This window comes from Pteronotus mesoamericanus, unplaced genomic scaffold (genome assembly GCF_021234165.1).
Source record: "Pteronotus mesoamericanus isolate MK-2021 breed Mesoamerican mustached bat unplaced genomic scaffold, CSHL_Meso_final contig_50, whole genome shotgun sequence".
In the NCBI taxonomy this organism is placed as follows: domain Eukaryota; kingdom Metazoa; phylum Chordata; class Mammalia; order Chiroptera; family Mormoopidae; genus Pteronotus; species Pteronotus mesoamericanus.
The window spans coordinates 20,612,230-20,630,958 of record NW_026555186.1 but is presented as its reverse complement, the minus strand read 5'-3'; the positions used below and the strand labels follow the sequence as shown (position 1 = coordinate 20,630,958).

General features: G+C 36.1%; 1 protein-coding gene across 1 annotated transcript in view; it reads right to left on the bottom strand.

Moving 5' to 3' along the window:
* RNF180 (ring finger protein 180) overlaps positions 1–18,729 on the bottom strand; it is a 156,635-nt gene that overhangs the window by 87,021 nt on the left and 50,885 nt on the right. Inside the window, exon 5 of the mRNA XM_054578406.1 lies at positions 16,977–17,012. Coding sequence (XP_054434381.1) covers positions 16,977–17,012 — 36 coding nt within the window. The remainder of the gene's footprint in view (positions 1–16,976; positions 17,013–18,729) is intronic.

Below are 18,729 nucleotides of genomic sequence, written 5' to 3'. Positions count from 1 at the left end.
ACATTTATAGACAAAAATATCCTCTTATAGACTATTATTTAGAAATTTTTGATGGCTTATTTATAGATTGTCATAATACTGACAATCCTATTAATATGCCAGAGTTGAAATATTATTCAATAACAACACTGTTAAGTCATACATTTGTTTTTGTGATTATCTTAGAACATTAACAAAAGTTTTCTTGCCAATTCTACCACTTACTTGCTAAATGACTTGGATTAAAATAATTTACCTCTTCAAGCCTCAGCTTCTTTGCCAATAAGATAAGCATACCTACGTGATAGGTTTATTGTGCAAATTAGAAATAGAATATGTAAAGTACCTAGCACTTTTCCCTTTTTAATCACACAAATAATAAATAGCAATTTCAGAATTTAGGGTTTTGAAAGTAGTAAAAAATAAAATTATTATCATTATTACAAGTACCATACTCAGAGTTAGCACTGGCTTTGAAATAAAGTACTTTTGGATTAAAAAAAAAAAAAAACACTAAGTAAATATTCCCTTTGAGAAGGCTCTCCTTGCCACTTCAACATGCACTCACTCAACTGTGCTTGCTCTCAGCTGTTATTTTATTTTTCATGATTTGAGCACTTAAGATTTGTGAGTGACCTTTACCAAACTATTCCAATTCAGTCATGGAAGAAAAATGGAGGAAGAAATCCAAAATCACTTTGTATCACATTCACCAATTATTAACTGCCTATTTTCCAGCTGCTCCTGTGAAGTATTAAGATGAAAGACACTCGGCCCTGCCCTTTAGAGGCCGACGGTCTAGCCAGGGCATGCAGACGAATCTTATAATACATTACATGTTACACTCAGGATGTTTATAAAGAGCCTCGGAGACACGGAAGCAACTAAACTTGCCTGGGTAAGTTGATTAGACCTTTTGAACTGATTAATATTTGAACTGAGTCTTGATGGATGAGTAACTTCTTAAATGGAGAATGCAGAGGAGAGAAATCAGAATAGAGGGACCAGTTACAGATGCATGAAAGCACATACCATTTTCGAGGAACTGAAAAGAATCTGCTTCAAAATTACATGATGGAAAGGTTTGAGGGAGATGACATTCAGGAAGATGAAAATGGAAATATAGGGTGGGAGTAAATTGTGAATAAGTTTGGACATTATACTTCATAAATGGGGACTCACAGATTTTAGGTAATAGACTATTCTGACCAGGTATACTTTAACTATAATTCAAGAAGGAGATAATAAGGACTTGAACTAGAGCCTTGAACAGTGGGAACAGAAGAAAAGAAATAGTTTAAGGGTAGAATAAATCAAATGTAGTAACCGATTACATAAAAGTATGATAACCAATACTACGTGGGCAATGAAGGAAATGGAGTCATGAAAGACTCCTATGTGTCTAGCTTTGGGAATTGGCTATATGGTGCTATAAATTTAGACAGAAAATTCAAGAAAATTCAACACTGGGTTGGCCATCTTAGAAAACTTTGGAATTTTATGTGGATTGAGTGTCATGTGAAAATAGCTATCTTTCACAAAGTGAGTACATAAACCAGCCTCACAGTGTGGCCACCTTTGCCACATATAAATACTGACCTTAAAGGGAAATATATGTTTTTTATTTCTTGTTACACAAGCAGTTCATGTTTATTTTTAAATATTTGGGAAAAAATAAAGATCATTATAAATCTTTGTAAAATTCTGATATGTTTCCTTCTATTTTTTCATGGTTATGATCAAATTATCTGTAAACAGATGTAATATGGCCTGTCTGCTTTTCACTTAACATTTTAACATAGTGTTTTAAAGTAATATCTTTAACACATATCATCTTAGAATTAAGGTAAAATGAGAAAGGGTAACTGTCACCTAGAGAGCCACCCACGTGAGACTACGAGTTAGAAAGCCTAAGCTCATAGTATTGTCACTGACCATGCTATGTGTTTATTTAAAAGGGAGCAATCCTTACAAATTGAATAACAAATTGGAAGGAAGAGACATGTCACTAGCATCTATCAACTTAACTCTTTTTGTAGATGAGGCACTAAACACGTAGAAAAAAATCAAGGCTCAGATGAATTAAGTAACTTGCAAAAGATCACAGAGCTCAATTGTCAGTGGGGTCAGGATTCAAATCTCAATTTGTTGTGACTTCTGGTTTTCCTTCCAGTACGTTATGCTGCTTCCCTTCAATTACAAGCCATAAAGAATCACAGGTTTTCTAAAACAGTCCAGGGCATTTGTTTGGAATGCAAGGAGATTATTTAGGACAGTGGGTGTCAACTCTAGTGGTGATGAAGAACCAGGCAGAGTGGTAGACTAGGTAGTTCCTGTGGGTCTTTTCAGCTCTAATATTCTGTGACTCTGCACTCTTCAGCAGGGTTGCTGGACTCTTGTCTTCTTTCAGCTCCCAGTATAGTTTCTCTTCACAGATGTTGGTGCATATTACCCAATACACATTGGTCTAAAGCCTCTCTCCTCAGAGGCTTGCACATAATTCCCATATCAATTAGTGAAGACTGTGCAAGAACCCATAGGCAAAACTTGGCCCACTGTGTCATTTATAACTAATATGCTTCTCAGTGGTAATTATTAATTTCTCATAGCATTTTTTTTGTTTCCTTTCTGTATCCTTAAAAAATTATTTGTGATGGCCATTTTATTTCCTGTTTTTAGTACTTTGTCACTTTAAATGAGAGGCATAATTTGAAAATCAATAAGGCAACGAGCTGCTCTTTGTCAATTGTTTCAGCTAATTTCTTGCCTACCATATAGGCACTGCTCACTTTTTTAAAAATCAGGTGAGCAGAATAAAGAGAATGCTGTCTAGGATAGTAGTCCAAAATTCCTGCTGCACATTATTAGAATAATACAAAAACCTTTTTAAAAATGCTAATATCTAGGCCCACTACGGATGAATAGAATAAGACTCTCAGGGAGGCTAAATTATTTTAAAATCTCTTTAAGTCAAAGGGCAGTATAATCATCAGGGAATAAAATAATTTGTATGCAACCAGTTTTCTATGGACTTTTCTAGAGGAAACAAAAGATGACTGAGGATTAACCTTCCACAATCTGAAGTTCACATTGTGATATATAGCGTTAGGCAAAAGTAGGTTTACAGTTGTTCATATGCAAAATACAATTAATTAATTAATAATAACACAAGAATAAACTCTGTTTTACATACTCAAAAACGCAAGCCTACTTTTGCCCCACATTACACATTGTTTGAAAAAGTGGTTCTAATAACTCCTCCTATGCCTGTATGCATGTTCAATTCTAATGTGACTTTGTTGTCCTCTCATCAAGAGGAAGACTTTAATTCTCCAGCCATAAATCTGATCTAACCTCATGATCTCCTTTGATCAACAGTGTGTAGAAATGATGTTCTGTGACTTTCAGTCTAGGCTTAGCATTCTCTCTAGCCACCTTGGAAGGCAATACTGCCCAGTACAGATCGTTAATGATAAAAGACCACACAGGGAAAGGAGACCAAGATGATGGGGGAGTCAGTGGAAGCTACACTACCTCCCCTGAGGATCAGTTAGGAATTACAACTAAATTGTAGAGAAATCATCCTGAGTAATCCACTGAACACTAGCTGGAGAGAAGCCTTATAACCAAAGAGACAGAAGAAACCACTTCACCACAATTAGACTGATTGGGAGTGCAGAGGAGTCATGAGAGGGCTGGCTGGGCTCCCTTGGTGGGCAGCTGAAGTGCCAGAGGGATATTTCAGTGGCACGGAGGTTCCCTTGAGAAGTGTGGGATCTAACCCCCAAGCTGAGCTTCCCAGCCTACAGCACCAGAGCCTGGAAGAAAGCCAGACAACATCCAGTTGTGCAAAGCAACAGGGTTTTCATCTTCCAGGAAGAGATGGCTGGAGATGTAGAGTGACTCATAAAGAGCCTATGCACAAAATTTCATTTGCAGCCACTTATCCTGGACTTTGGCGGAGGGAGGGTAGAGTTGACTAGAGATGCTTGAGGAAAGTCTGGGATTGGTGGCTCTGGTGAGGGAAATGAATGAAGAGCCACCAGGATCCCTGTGCTGGGTCATGTCCCATACCACAGGAACCTTCTTTCTCAGGCAGAGTATTCTTCTCCTAGTGGTATCAGCCTAGGGAAAGCAATAGCCCCTCCTGCAGGAATTAGTCTGCCCCACTCTGTGGTGCTTAAACTGGCTGCTGATCATAGCTTAAGGCTATATCACTTATAGGATTAATTTAATAACAAAGGCAGAAAATACAAAGCAGCAGCCAAACTGGGAAGACAAAGAAACAGACCTTAAATGAAAGAATAGGAGAACCAGAAGAATAATTAGATGAAATGGAGGCAAGTAATTCATTAGATAGAGAGTTTAGAGTAATGATTACAAGGATATTAAACAACATGAAAAAAGGCATAGAAACCATAGAAAAGGACTAGTCAGAAAAGAGAATGCAGTATCTGAAATAAGTAACACACTGGAAGGAATAAACAGTAGGTCAGATGAAGAGGGGACTGAATCAATGATTTGGAAGGCAAGGTAGGAAAAACACCCAGGCAGAGCCCCAAAAAGAAAAAAAAAAAAGAACTATAAAAAATTTAAAAGAGCTATAGAAACATTTTGGAAAACATGAAGTGTAACAATATCCACATTATGGTAATACCAGGAGAAGAGAGCAAGCAAGGGATCAAAAATCTATTTGAAGAAGTAATGACTGAAAACTTCCTTAATCTGGTGAAGGGAAAAGACACACAAGTCCAGGAAGCTCAGAGTCCCAAACAAGTTGGACCCAAAGAAGGCTACACCGAGACACGTCGTAATTAAAATGACGAGGCTTAAAGATAAGCAGAGAATCCTAAATGCCACAAGAGGAAAGCAGGTCATCAATGTGTAGCAAGACCTACAACAGATCACCAATTAGACTGGCATCTGATTACTCAACCAAAACATTTCAGTCCAGAAGGGAGTGGTGTGAAATATTGCAGGTAACGAAAATAAGGACCTACAACCAAGGCTACTTTACCCAGCAAGGCTATCATTTAAAATCTAAGGAGAAATAAGGAGCTTCTCAAACAAGAAAAAGCAAAAGGAGTTTCTAAACGCGGAACCAGTACTGTAACAGATAAAGGCCTTGCTTTAAGAAGAAGAAGGTTCAGCAGTTCACTTCTGAGTAAGCAGGAACTCTTTAATACATCACAACATACACAATATTCCCCAAACTATTACTAATTAGTTTAAAAACTAACTCAAATTTTTAGCTTTTATATTTTGCATAATGGTTAAGTACCTAGATAACTAATGAGTTAACAAAAAAAGAACTCACTATCAAACTCAGTAAGTTTGTGGTATCTATTTCTCACTTAATTTATACCATCTGAGAAGAAATTCAAAGTGTCTTTCATATGGCACTTAGTTGATTCAAAATAGAAACAACACTTGTACAACTGGTCTTTTCAAGTATACAGATCATTATTAAGTATAAAAAACTAACGTGGACACCCAAAATGAAAGCTATCATCTTTACCATTAATATACCTGTGATCTGTGACTATTATTTCTATGGACAGAAAATGGTACCTAGTATTCTGAAGTTCTTGGTATAGCCTTGTGCTACTTGGAAGTTTTCTGTGTACTGAGAAGATGTGGTTTACTGTCTAATATTCCTTTATTCAGACTCCTGGCTCCAGGCAATACTGTAAAGTAGGTCAATATTATCTCAATACCATACATTTTACCTAAGTAGCCCCTGCTCTCAAACTGTTTCTCTGTCCAAGGCCAACTAAATAAACCTTTTCAAACAATGCCCTGTGCCTCTTACCTTTCCTGATCCAGCTCCCCACCTCCTTAGGGAAGACCTGAAAACTCAGCCTACCGTATTTTGCCATGTATAATGCACACTTACATTTTTGGCTCAAACTTTAAGGAAAATAATCTTTCATTTTAATTTTTAATTCAATTTTTAATTATTCATATTTAGAAACAAAACTAACATATTCCAGGGTATTAATTTGCATATGAATATTGTTATTGTTTTCTAGAGTTACACTTTTCACACATAAGCATAAATAAAATAATTAAAAGCATTTATATAGATACGGAATTAGTACTGCCCATGTACAACATGCATCCTTATTTTTCCCTCAAAAATTTGGGCAAAAAATGCATGTTATACAAGGCAAAATATGATAATAATCTGTCAAATTATAATACTAAATAATGAACAAATTATGCTTCCTGAAACCCATTTATTTTCAGAACCCCAAGAACAACTACAGAAGTGAGTAATGTAGAAATTCCAGTGAAGATCAGAGAAAACACAAACTATCAAGACCCATGTGTAGCTCCCTCTCTCAAGCCTGTCCTGAATGATAGATTCCACTAAAACCATCATGGTAAGCAAAATAATCCCTTCTTCCCCCCAAAAAGCTAGTATTCTAATCTCTGGAATCTGTGAATATGTTATCTTAAATGCAAGGGTAAGATTGTAGATGGAATTAAGGCTGCTAATCAGCTGACTTTAAAATAAGGAGGTTATCTTGGATGAGTTGCGTGGGCCAATGTACTTATAAGGTTCTGTAGGTGGGGAAAGAGATGCCAAAGAGTCAGAACCAGAGAGATCAGATCATGAGAAAGACCTGACCAGCCATTGCTGCCTTTGGAGATGGAAGGTGGGCATGAGCCCACAAAAGTGAACAGACTCTAGAAGCTAGAAAGGCAGGAAAATGGATTTTCCCCTAGAGCCTCCAGAATGAATGTAGCCTTGCCAAAACCTTGATTTTTGCCCAGTGAGACCCATTTCAGACTTTAATCTCCCCAACAATAATAAGTTTATACTGTTTTATGCAACTAAGTATATGGTAATTTGCCAGAGCAGCAATAGCAAACTAACACATCAACAAAGTACATAAAGGAAACTGGCACCTTGATTTACTTAAAATACATGCTTGGTATTTTCCTACTGAATTATCCTGCTGCTTTATAGAAGTTGACTCATTTGTTATGGATTAGACAACCTAAATAGATGAAGACAAAAAAGAAAACACATAGATCCAACAACTAGAAATAATTTAACACACACTGTAGAAGTATCTTTAAATGTTCAACTGCACACAAAAAAAGTACAATAAGTGAAAAGAAGCCATTGGCTGGTGTGGCCTTCTATTGAGCACTTTATTCAAGAATGGGGAGGAATGGTTTATCAGATACGAGTTACCAAAACTGTACTGAACATCAAGGTATCAATGTTCACTGTGATTTACTGTCTCACATCATTTTACTCCCCTCTGCCAGCACCCCACTCCACTCTGTAACATAAGATTTGCCATTTATTTTATCCTGAATTTTGCAGATATAATTATTACTAGAAAACTGCACATGCCACCTGATGATGAAAACAAGAACAGGTGGAATATTTATAGCTCCTTCAAAATAATTTACCCCAAGCATTATTCCAGGCAGCTGGTTTATTCCCTCTAACAAATATAATAAACACCCCTGAAAAGCAGCGTAGCTTAGTAAAAAAGCTCTGGCAGAGTCTTAGTTGATCACAGCAAGAGAAAGCCTTACTATGATTTGTCAATGCTTCTTCACAAAGCACAACCCATTTTTTAAAAAATCTCTCAAGAGACTAAAAATATGCGATTACATATTCTACCCCAGTGTATGAAATACTTTGATGGAGGGAAATGATTTTGACTGTTTTGCTAGAAGAGAAAATTTGGTGCCCTCTGGTGTTGGAAAACATGATGATCCATGTCACCTTCATGAACTAGCACTCTAGAGTTTCTAAAAAGCATAGGATTTTAGAGCTGAATAGCACATCCCAATGCAGCACAGATATGTATTTTCTTACTGGGAAGTTGTGCTCATGGAGGACTAAATATTCAATTTTATTTTGATAGAGTATTAGAAAAGCATTGTAAAAAAACAGAGGATCGTAGGTAAAAGAATACATGCCTATATTATCTGTACTGTAGAAGCCGCAGCTTTACAATCAGGAGAACAAAGGCGAACGATTTAAGATTTTGTAGCAAAAATACTGAATAAAAAGGGAATGACGTTATTAGGGTAGTATGATTTATAATTGATTCTTCAATGTATTATAAAATATTGGAGACATACAAAAATGGAATACAACAGGAGACAATAGCTGTGATAACACTACACACTTTAAGAACCAAAACATAACCAACAGAGTCGGTCTCCTACGTAGTACCTCAGATCATATTTTCCCTCCCTCTCATAGGTTTACTCAGTGGATTCGTAAACGTATTTTTTAGTTTTCTACGCTTTCTCTAACTCTGCTTCTAAAATTAAACATTAACTATAAAGTATTGGTAAAAGGAAACTCAAGTGATAGCAATTACAATTGGTCACACAGAGCCAGGGAGAGGATCCCAGCTATGCCTCCCCAGTGTGGGGCACATGGAAGCTGATATTGTGAGGTTCCCGGGGGTGAGAAGAGTATGCAAGAATAACAACTCAGCATCAGACAAGTTTTCCGGAGTTTGGAACAGGACATGGAGGCACTGCCAGCAAGTGATTATGATTTTTAAAATCTCTAAGGGCAGAAATGGGGCAATGAGGGAGGCAACAGGTGGGCAGTGAACACCTTGGTTGATGTGGTACATGAAGCCAAATGCGGAGGTTCAGAATGTAAATCAGGCACAGTCTTCCTGACCAGAAGAGTCGAAGGCACAGCTTAGTTCTAACCGACAGCCACAGCTAGGACTACGTTCAGAACTACGTGACACGCTCCACATTTCTGTGTTACTCTGGAACTGACTAGCTTCCTGATGATTTTGTTTTTTGCCGTCCCCAAACAAGCTGGCCTTGCACAAGATTTTGGAAAGTACAGGATGCACCTTGGTGTTCTCCCACTTCCCAGTGCCTTCCCTCCCCCCATGCCTCCATGTTCCGCTCTAGCTGCCCAAACCCTGTCACCAACAGAGCTCCCTCATGCTCCAGCAAACTAATAGCTCATGAAAATGAGGGAATACAAGTAAAACACCTTGTGCTGTACCCAGCATACAGTAAAGCTCAAAAAATGTTAGCAGCTGCTATCATCACTCTCACTGCTACGATCTCTCTATTTTTGTTCCCACCCTTCCCTTGCTCTCAGTCAAACTTTCATTTTCTAAATATCAGGCTAAGAAAAGCTATCTAAATATATGTGGACATGGATATGGATACTGTCTTTTACTACAGTCGAGGAGCTACATTAGGTTGTTAGAAAATATAAGATCAAAATATCACGTTTTCTCCATCTAATTCCTTTTAAGCCTGGTTCCTGGTCACAGCTCCCTTTTCTCTGTTACATCCACCAGAATTCTCTTCACTCATGTTTATAAATCATTGTGAATGACTCTATCAACTCAGCCCTAAATCACTCAGTTCCTTTGTTGATTTCTCTTCTTTCCAATAATTCTCAACCCTGATTACACATTGGAATCACCTGAAAATATATATATATATATATATTTAATATACAAAAATGTACAAAGTGATGCTCAGTCTAAACCAACCAATGCATGATCTGATAGAGTCTAAGCATGGCAGTTTTAAGAGCTTCTGAGCGGATTTCAACTTGCAGCTAGGCAGGGTTAAGACCCACTGTTAGCCTCTACCCTTAAATCTTTTACCATGCCCGAAGCACTGAATACATCATTTATCTGTTCAATTCATCCTCTCAGCAACCGTTTACTGAATTCCTACTTTGGGCCCAGCTGGAGCTACTCAGAACTCTCCAGCAGCTACATGGTATACTCAAAATCAAAATCAGTTTCTCATCACTACATCATAATTCTTTCTCAGCTCACCATTTCTCTTCTCTTTTCTATTATCAATCTTCCAACTTCTGCACAACCTTCCTACCCTCCCTTGTTTTTTAATCAAACTTGCTTTTTTGTGATTGCTCTGGGATTTTCAGTTGCATCTTGAGGTCTTGGTCAAACCATTTCTCAATTAAGTGAACTGTTGGCCAGATCCACTATAATATGGCATTTCTGCAAATGTATAAGAGAGGATTACTGAGATTGATATATGTCTTCCCCATCTACTCCAAGGTCCCTGAGAGGTGAATATTCTATTCATCATTGTATCCTCAATACTTAGCAAAGTCCCTGGCAAACAGTGAACTACCAGATGGGCATCCGTTAAATGAAGGAAAGGATGAATAATAAAGGTATATGATATTAAATGTTCTCTGAATCACCCAAGAACAATAAAATATGTGAGGGGAGAATAAAAAGCTCATTTCTTGAGAGGCTGTGGTATAATAATGGTTCAAAACATGAACTTTGGGCCCTGGCCAGGTAGCTGTTTGGAATGTCATTCTGATGCACCAAGGTTGCAGGTTCAGAAGCAATCAGGGAATGGTTAAGTGGAAAAACAACTTGATGCCCCCTGCCTCCCTTCCTCTCTCTCTCTCAAAAAATCAATTTAAAAAAAAATCATAAGCTTTGGGACCTAGATTTGCCACATACTAAGTTTGTAGGCCTAGGAAAGTTATTTAACCTCTCTGATTCTGTTTCTCCATCCATAAATGGTGATAATAATAGAAATTATCTCATAAAATAGTGCAGAATTAAAGAAGTAAAGAACTAAGAGAAATGCCCAGCATATAGTAAGACAGACATGGTAGGAAGAAAAATGGCTCCCCAAAAGATACCCAGGTCCTCACTTCTGGAATTTATGAATGTTACCTTACATGGCAAAAGGGATGTTGCAGCTGTGACTAAGTTAATAACCTTAAAATGGAAAGATTATTTTGGATTATCTAGGTAGGCCTAATGTAATCACAAGGGCCTTTAAATAGGTCAAAGAGAAGATCTAACAGAGAAAGCAGAGGTTGGAATGATTTCAATGCTAAAAGGAGGCCACAAGCTAAAGAATGAGATCAGATCCTAGAAGCTGGAGAAGTCAAGGAACAGATTCTACCCTAGAGCTTCAAAAGGGAATGCAGCCCAGTGAACACCTTGGTTTTGGCTCTGTATCACCCATTTTATGACTGTAACCTCCAGAACTATACAATGATAAGGCTGTATTGTTTTAAGCTACAATGTTTGGGATAATGTATCAGAGTCACAATAGGAAACTAATACACAAGAGATATATAAATGTGATAAGTATTACTATTTTGACCTGTGCTGTTTCAAAACACAACTGTGTTAATATCAATGGTGGTAAGTCATATTAATAGTATATATCCTTGATGTAGTATGTAATGTGATAAAAGTGGCATTTTACCTCTGCGATCTTCCCCAAAAACATGTACAGAAAAGAGTTAATATAGTTGGCTTGTCAAAGGGAAGCTAACTAGAACAATTCTATTTACAACTGGCATAAGAACAGACACATAGATCAATGGGACAGAGTATAAAGACAGAAATCAACCCACACCTGTCTGGTCTTTTAATATATGACAAAGGAGGCAAGAACATACAACGGGGTAAAGACATGTTATTCAACAAATGGTGTTGGGAAAACTGGACAGAAACATGCAAAAAAGCATGAAACCAGACAACCTTCTTACACCATATACAAAACTAAACTCAAAATGAATTGAAGTCTTAAATGTGAGCCTCAAAAACCATAAAACACCTATAAGAAAACAGGCAGTAAAATGTCTGACATTTCTTTTAGCAATATATTTTCTTCTTCAGCAAGAGAAAGAAATAAAAAACAAAAATAAAAACAAATGGGATTACATCAAGCTAAAAAGTTTCTGCACAGCAAAAGAAACATCAACAAAAGGATAATTGATTGAATGGGAGAACATATTTGCCATTGATACATCTGATACAAAGTAAATAACCAAAATTTATAAAGAACTCATAGAATTCAACACACACAAAAAACCCCAACTTAAAAATGGGCAGAAGATACATATAAGCGGAAGCATGTAACATGTTCATGAAAAGGAAGAATTAATGTCATTAAAATGTCCATACTACCAAGAGCAATCTATATATAGACTGAACACAATTCCTATTAAAATACCAATGGCATATCTCACAGAACTAGAACAAATATCCCAAAAACTTATATGGAACCACAAAACCCCCAAAATCTTCAGCAATCTTGAGAAAAAAAGGACAAAGTTGGAGGTATCATGCTGCCTGATATCAAACTACACTACAAGGCCATAGTAATCAAAATAGCAGAGTACTGACATAAAAACAGACACATAGGTCAATGGAACAGAATAGAGAGCCCAGAAATAAACCTCTGTCTTTTGGTCAATTAATATTTGACAAAGAAGGCAAGAACAGACAATGGGGTAATGACTGTCTCTTCAATAAATGGTGTTGGGAAAACTGGGCAGATACATGCAAAAAAATGAAACTAGACTATCTGTTTACATTACACACAAAAATAAACTCAAAATGGACTGAAGGCTTAAATGTATGTTATGAAACCATAAAAATCCTGGAAGAAAACATTGGCAGTAAAATCTCAGACATTCCTCACAGTAATATTTTTTTCTGAGGAGACAGTCTTTGGGCAAAGGAAACAAGAAAAAATAAATGAATGAGACTGCATCAAATGAAAAAGCTTTTGTACAACAAAGGAAACCATCAAGAAAAAGGAAGAGAAAAGCCACTGAATTGAAGAACATATTTGCCACTGATACATCTGATAAGAGGTTAATTTCCAAAATATATAAAGAACTTATACAACTTAACACCAAAAAACCCCAAACAATCTCATTAAAAATGGGCAAAAGATGTGATTATGCACTTCTCCAAAGACAACATACAGGTGGCCAACAGACATAGAGAAAAATGTTCAAGGTCACTAATCATCAGAGAAATGCAAATTAAAACTACAATGAAATATCAACTCTCACCTGTCAGAATGGCTACCATCAATAAATCAATAAACAACAAATGTTGAGGAGGATGTGGAGAAAAGAGAACCCTAGTGCACTATTGTGGGAATAGAGATTGGTGCAGTCACTGTGGAAAACAGTATGGAGTTTCCTCAAAAAATTAAAAGTGGAACTGCCTTATGACCTAGTGATTCCACTTCTGGGAATGCATCTAAAGGAACCCAAAATGCTAATTTGAAAGAATATATGCACCCCTATGTTCATTGCAGTGTTATTTACAATAGCAAGATTTAGAAGCAGCCCAAGTTCCCATGAGTAGATGACTGGATAAAAAAGCTGTAGTACACTTACACAATGGAATACTACTCAGCCATAAAAAAGGAAATCTTACCTTTGGCCTCAGCATGGATGAATCTGGAAGGTGCTATGCTAAGTGCAATAAGCCAGACAGAGAATGACAAATACTATGTGATTTCACTTACATGAGGAATCTAATGAACAATTTATACACACAAACAAAATAGAAACAGACTTACAGATCCATGGAACAGACTGAGAGCTGTCAGAGGGAAGTAGGGTTGGAGGGCTGGGTTTAAAGGGTAAAGGGTTTTTTAAGCAAAAAAAAAAAACAAAAAAAAAACACCAACAAAACACCAAACTCATAGACACAGACAACAGTATGGTACTGGTAGAGGGAACGGGGTGGGAGGATGGGAGGGGGAAGAGGGCGAGGCGGAGTTTGGTGGGGGAGATAAATGTTGGTGGAAAGAGACTTGGCATTGGGTGGTGAGTGTATGATGCAGTATGCAGATGATGTGTTATACAACTGTACACTTAAAACCTGTATGGTTTTATTAATCAATGCCGTTCCAATAATATAAAATTTTAAAAAATGGGCAGAGTACCTGAATAGACACTTGTGCAAAGAGAACATACAGATGGCCAACAGACATACGGAAAGACTCTGAATGTCACAAATCATCAGAGGAATGCAAATTAAAACCACAATGAGCTATCACCTTACACCTGTCAGAATAGCTATTATCAATAAATTGACAAGTGTTGGTGAGGATGTGGAAAAAAGGGAATGGTTGGTGGGAATGCAGATTGGTGCAGTCAGCATGAAAAACAGTATGGAGGTTCCTCAAAACATTAAAAACTGAACTACCTTATGACCCAGCGTTTCCACTTGTGGGTATATATTTGAAGAAACCCAAAACACAAATTCGAAACAATATGCATACCTCTATGTTCACTGCAGCATTACAACAGCAGCCAAGATTTGTAAGCAACTCAAGTGCCCATTAATAGACAAGTGGATAAAAAAGTTCTGGTACATATATCCAATGGAATTCTACTTGGCTATAAAAAGAATGAAATCTTACTATTTGTTACGGCACAGAGGGATCTAGAGGCTATTACATGAAGAGAAATAAGTCAGACAGAGGAAGACAATTACCATATTTCACGTATAAGTGGAATCTAAACAGCAAAATAAATGACAAACAAAATAGAAACAGACTCAAAACAGAGAACAGACTGCTGGTTGCTAAAAGGGAGGGAGTTTGAGTGGCTGAGTGAAAAGGTGAAGGGATTGAGAAGTGCAGATTGGTATTTACAAAACAGTCCCAGGGATGTAAAGTATAGCACAGGAAATACAGTCAATAATATTGTAATATTTTTGTACTGTGTGAGGTGGGTGCTTGAAATATCAGGACCATCTTGTAAAGTATATGATTGTCTAACCACTATGCTGTATCCCTGAAACTAATACAAAAACTATTGACTATAATCTGTAATTGAAAAATAAATTAAAATATATAGGAGACCTGTCTGCACTTAGCAGGTTGGCCCTAAGCTGGCATATGAGAACTTGAACTTCTACAGGGCTCCCATCATCCTAATAGTGGCTCAGTGTGCCTACAATGTCTGCACAAGCAGTGTGGTTTATGTTGAACATCTGCTATTCTTCTGGAGTGCAAATTTGGCATGTGCCAGACAGAAGGTATCTTGTGACAAGCCCCCAGTAAAAACTCTGGGCACTGAGTCTGTAATGAACTTCCCTGGTATACAGCATTACACATGTTATTACAACTAATGGCTGGAGGAATGAAGTTCATTCATGTAACTCAATGAGAGAGGACCCTTGGAAGCTTGCATTTCTTCTAGACCTTGCCCCATCCACTTTTTCCCTATGTAGGTGTTGGGTTTTATACTTAAAATGTAATAAAGCATAGCTGTGAGCATGATTCTAGGCTGAGTCCTGTGAGACCTCTTAGTGAATCATCGAACATGGGGTGGTTGTTGGGACCCATAACACAACCCAAAACCCCAGTCTCATAAAAGACATTAAACAACCTCATTTGAGGGGCATTATACAAAATGTTTAACCAGTATTCTTCAAAACTGTCAACTGATGACTTTGACAAGGGAAAGTCTGAGAAACTGCCAAAGCCAATAGGAGTCTAATGAGAGGAGACAACTAAATGTAACATAATATGGTTCCCTAGATGGGATCCTGGAACAGAAAAAAAAAAAAAAAAATTATGTAAAAGCTAAGAAAACATGAATAAAGTATGAACTTTATAATGTATCAATATTGGTTCATTAAATGTGACAAATGTACCATTCTAACATGATATAGGGGATTCTGGGTATGGGCTAATGGAACTCTCTGTTCTGGCTTCACAACTTTTCTATAGATCTAAAACTATTCTAGTTTATAAAACAACACAGTTTAACAACATTATTAAAATACAAATACTTAGGTATAAATCTAATAAAACATGCATGGGTTCACAATGCTGAAAACTACAAAATATTGAGAAAAGAAATAAAAGAAGAGCTAAGTAAAAAGTGAGAAATGGATTAGAAAAATCAATATAGTAAAGCTTTCAGTTCTCCCCAAGTTGATCTACATAAATTTACCATATTTCAATCAAAGTCACAACAGAGATTTTTGTAAATATAAACAGGCCAATTCCATATTTTACATGGAAATGCAAAGGAACTAGAATAACTCAAACAATTTTTAAAAAGAACAATAAAGTGGGCAGAATCACAGTATTCTATTTTATGACTTACTACAAAGCTACAACCAAGAAAAAAGGCTATACTGGCAAAAGGAGAGACACAAAAATGAACTGAATAAAATAGAGAGTCCAGATATAGACCCACACATAGAGAGTCAACTGATTTTTGATAAAGCTGCAAAAGTATTTCAATGGAGAGAGAACAGTAATTTCAACAAATGGTGCTGGAACAATTAAGCATCTCAATGCAAAACAATGGACCAAGCTTGAGCGAAACCTCACATCTTTTTTTTTTTTTTGTTTAATTAACTCAATGTGAGCCACAGTTATCAGTGAAAAACTATAAAACTTTCAGAAGAAAACATAGAAAATCTTCATAACCTACGATTAGGCAGAGTTCTTAAATATGACACCAAAAGTATGACCCATTTAAAAAAACTGAGAAATTGGACTTCATCAAATTAAACCTATTTGCTCTACAGGAAAAAAAAAAAAATTGTTAAGAGACTGAAAAGACAAACTATACACTGAGGAAAAAATTATACATTGCATATCAAATACAGAACTTACAGCCAAAATATATAAGGAAGTTTTTCAAGTCAACACAAAGAACACAACCTGATTAAAAAGTGACCAGCAGGCTGACAGCTCTGGGGTGGCAGGGGTGGGGGTCAGTTTGGGGGATGGAGGGGATGAGCAAAAAAGAAAAAAGACTCACGGACGACAGTGTGGTGACTGTGGGGAGGGGAAGGGGATGCGTGGAGTTGTAAGAGAGTATAAGGGGGACAAATGTTAATGGAAAAAGTACAATAAAAACTAAACTGTTAAACATAAATAAATAAAAAAGGAAAAAATGACCAAAATATTTGAACAGACACTTCACTAAAGAATATGTACAAATGAAAAAATAAGCACATAAAAAATGTTCAACATCATTAGGAAAATGCAAATTAAAATCATAATGTGATTGATTCCACTACAGTATCTATTGATTGACAAAGTATAAAACATTGAGACCAGGTGTTTACAAGGATGCACAGCAAATGGAACGCTCATACATTGCTGCCTTGCATGTAAAATAGAATAGCCATTCTAGAAAACAATTTGGCAATTTCTTATAAAGTTAAATATACACTTACCATACGATTCAGTAGTCCCACTCCTGAGTATTTACCCTAGAGAAATGAAAACAAGTTTATACAAAAACCTATGCATGAATGTTCATAACAGCTGTTTTCATAATTCCCAAAACCTGGAACAACCACCTGTCCTTCAACAGCTGAATGAATAAATTGTGGTTCATTCATACAATGGAATACTATTGAGCAATATTAAAAGAACTATAGATATATTCAACGACTTAGACGAATCTCATGGCAATTGTGTTGAGTAAAAGAAGCCAGTCTCAAAATGTTATATACCATATGATTCTAATTTCATAACATTATATTATTATTATTTAATAATATTATCAAAAAGGCAAAACTAAAATAATGGAGAACTGAACAGTGGTTTTCAGAGATGGGACAAGGATGTGACTCTAAAGATATAATCAAGGCACAATTATAAAGACGCAAGGGAGATTTTGGGGGTGCTGGAACCATATCCCCATCATGGTAGTTGTTACATGAATATACATGGGTTTAAATCATAGAGCCACATGCCAACAATAAATCAATCTTATTGCATAATACTTGGAAAAAAAACACAACCAAAAAGACTATGCTGAATTTATAAAAGGCCTGTTGGCTGAATGTAGCTCAGCATTATCTTTCCCCAAAGTAGATGCTTAATTAACATTGGCTGAACAAAAACACTGGAAACTGGCTGCATTTTCTGATTCAATATCAAACTCATTTCTATTCCTAAGCTTTAAAAATTTCAATACTTTTTGTAATGTCATTAACATTTCCTTTAATGGTATCTTCCATAGTAACATGTCTAAGTTTGCACAAAACCAAATTGTTAAAAATGTCAAATGAAAGTCAGAAATCTAGATATCCCAACCAATTATTTTAAACTTAAAGAATATTAATAACAAAAAAATTTTTAATATCTTATATACTTATTTTCCATATTAAAAAAAAAAGGACAGGATCTGTACTGAAATTACACAAAGGTATGGTATACCAAACATTTTAAAAATGCTTACAGAATTAACTAATCTCTATTAAACATGAGCTGAATAGCTAAGTCATTGATTTATCTCAAACATTAACTCTAGGATTTATCTTTTTGTTTGAATTAGCAAGCTATTAAAGTTTATTTTTATTCTTTCTGGCTCAAACCATGATGTGCACTCATACATATAACTGATGTCATTTCTATTTCAAACTTTCTTTGCTAAGGAGATATTGGGCATTTGTTTGCTTGTATCTCCTGTGCAACCAAGCAAACCTATTAGGATCCTACCATGCCACTCCATGTATTGACTTGTCACAGGTCGAAGACTCAATTATTGTGATCAATGCTAAGCACACTGGTTAAATCGCACATGTGTGAATGAATAAAAGTAACCATTGAGGGGAAAAAACATCAACTTTGGTCTTGCTTTGCTCTAAACTATATAAAACAGTGTTCCTATGCTGGAAAATGATTAATAATATAGATCAAGTTTTCAGAAGTACCCAATCCAAGGATTAAACACATTTTAAAAACTGCAAAAATGTCATTTGAGTATACTTACAGTATAAAGTGTAATTTTAATGCTTCTCTTAAATTTCTGTTTGTTAGAGAATTATTTTAGTGCCCTCCACACTGTTTTTAAGGAATTCTTTTTGAATGTTCATTTAACATATGATCATCTCCAATTTATCTAGGTTTAGGTCAAAATTACAATAAAATTTCTGAATTTTACAGCTTCAATAAATTATCAAATATTTTATAATGGTG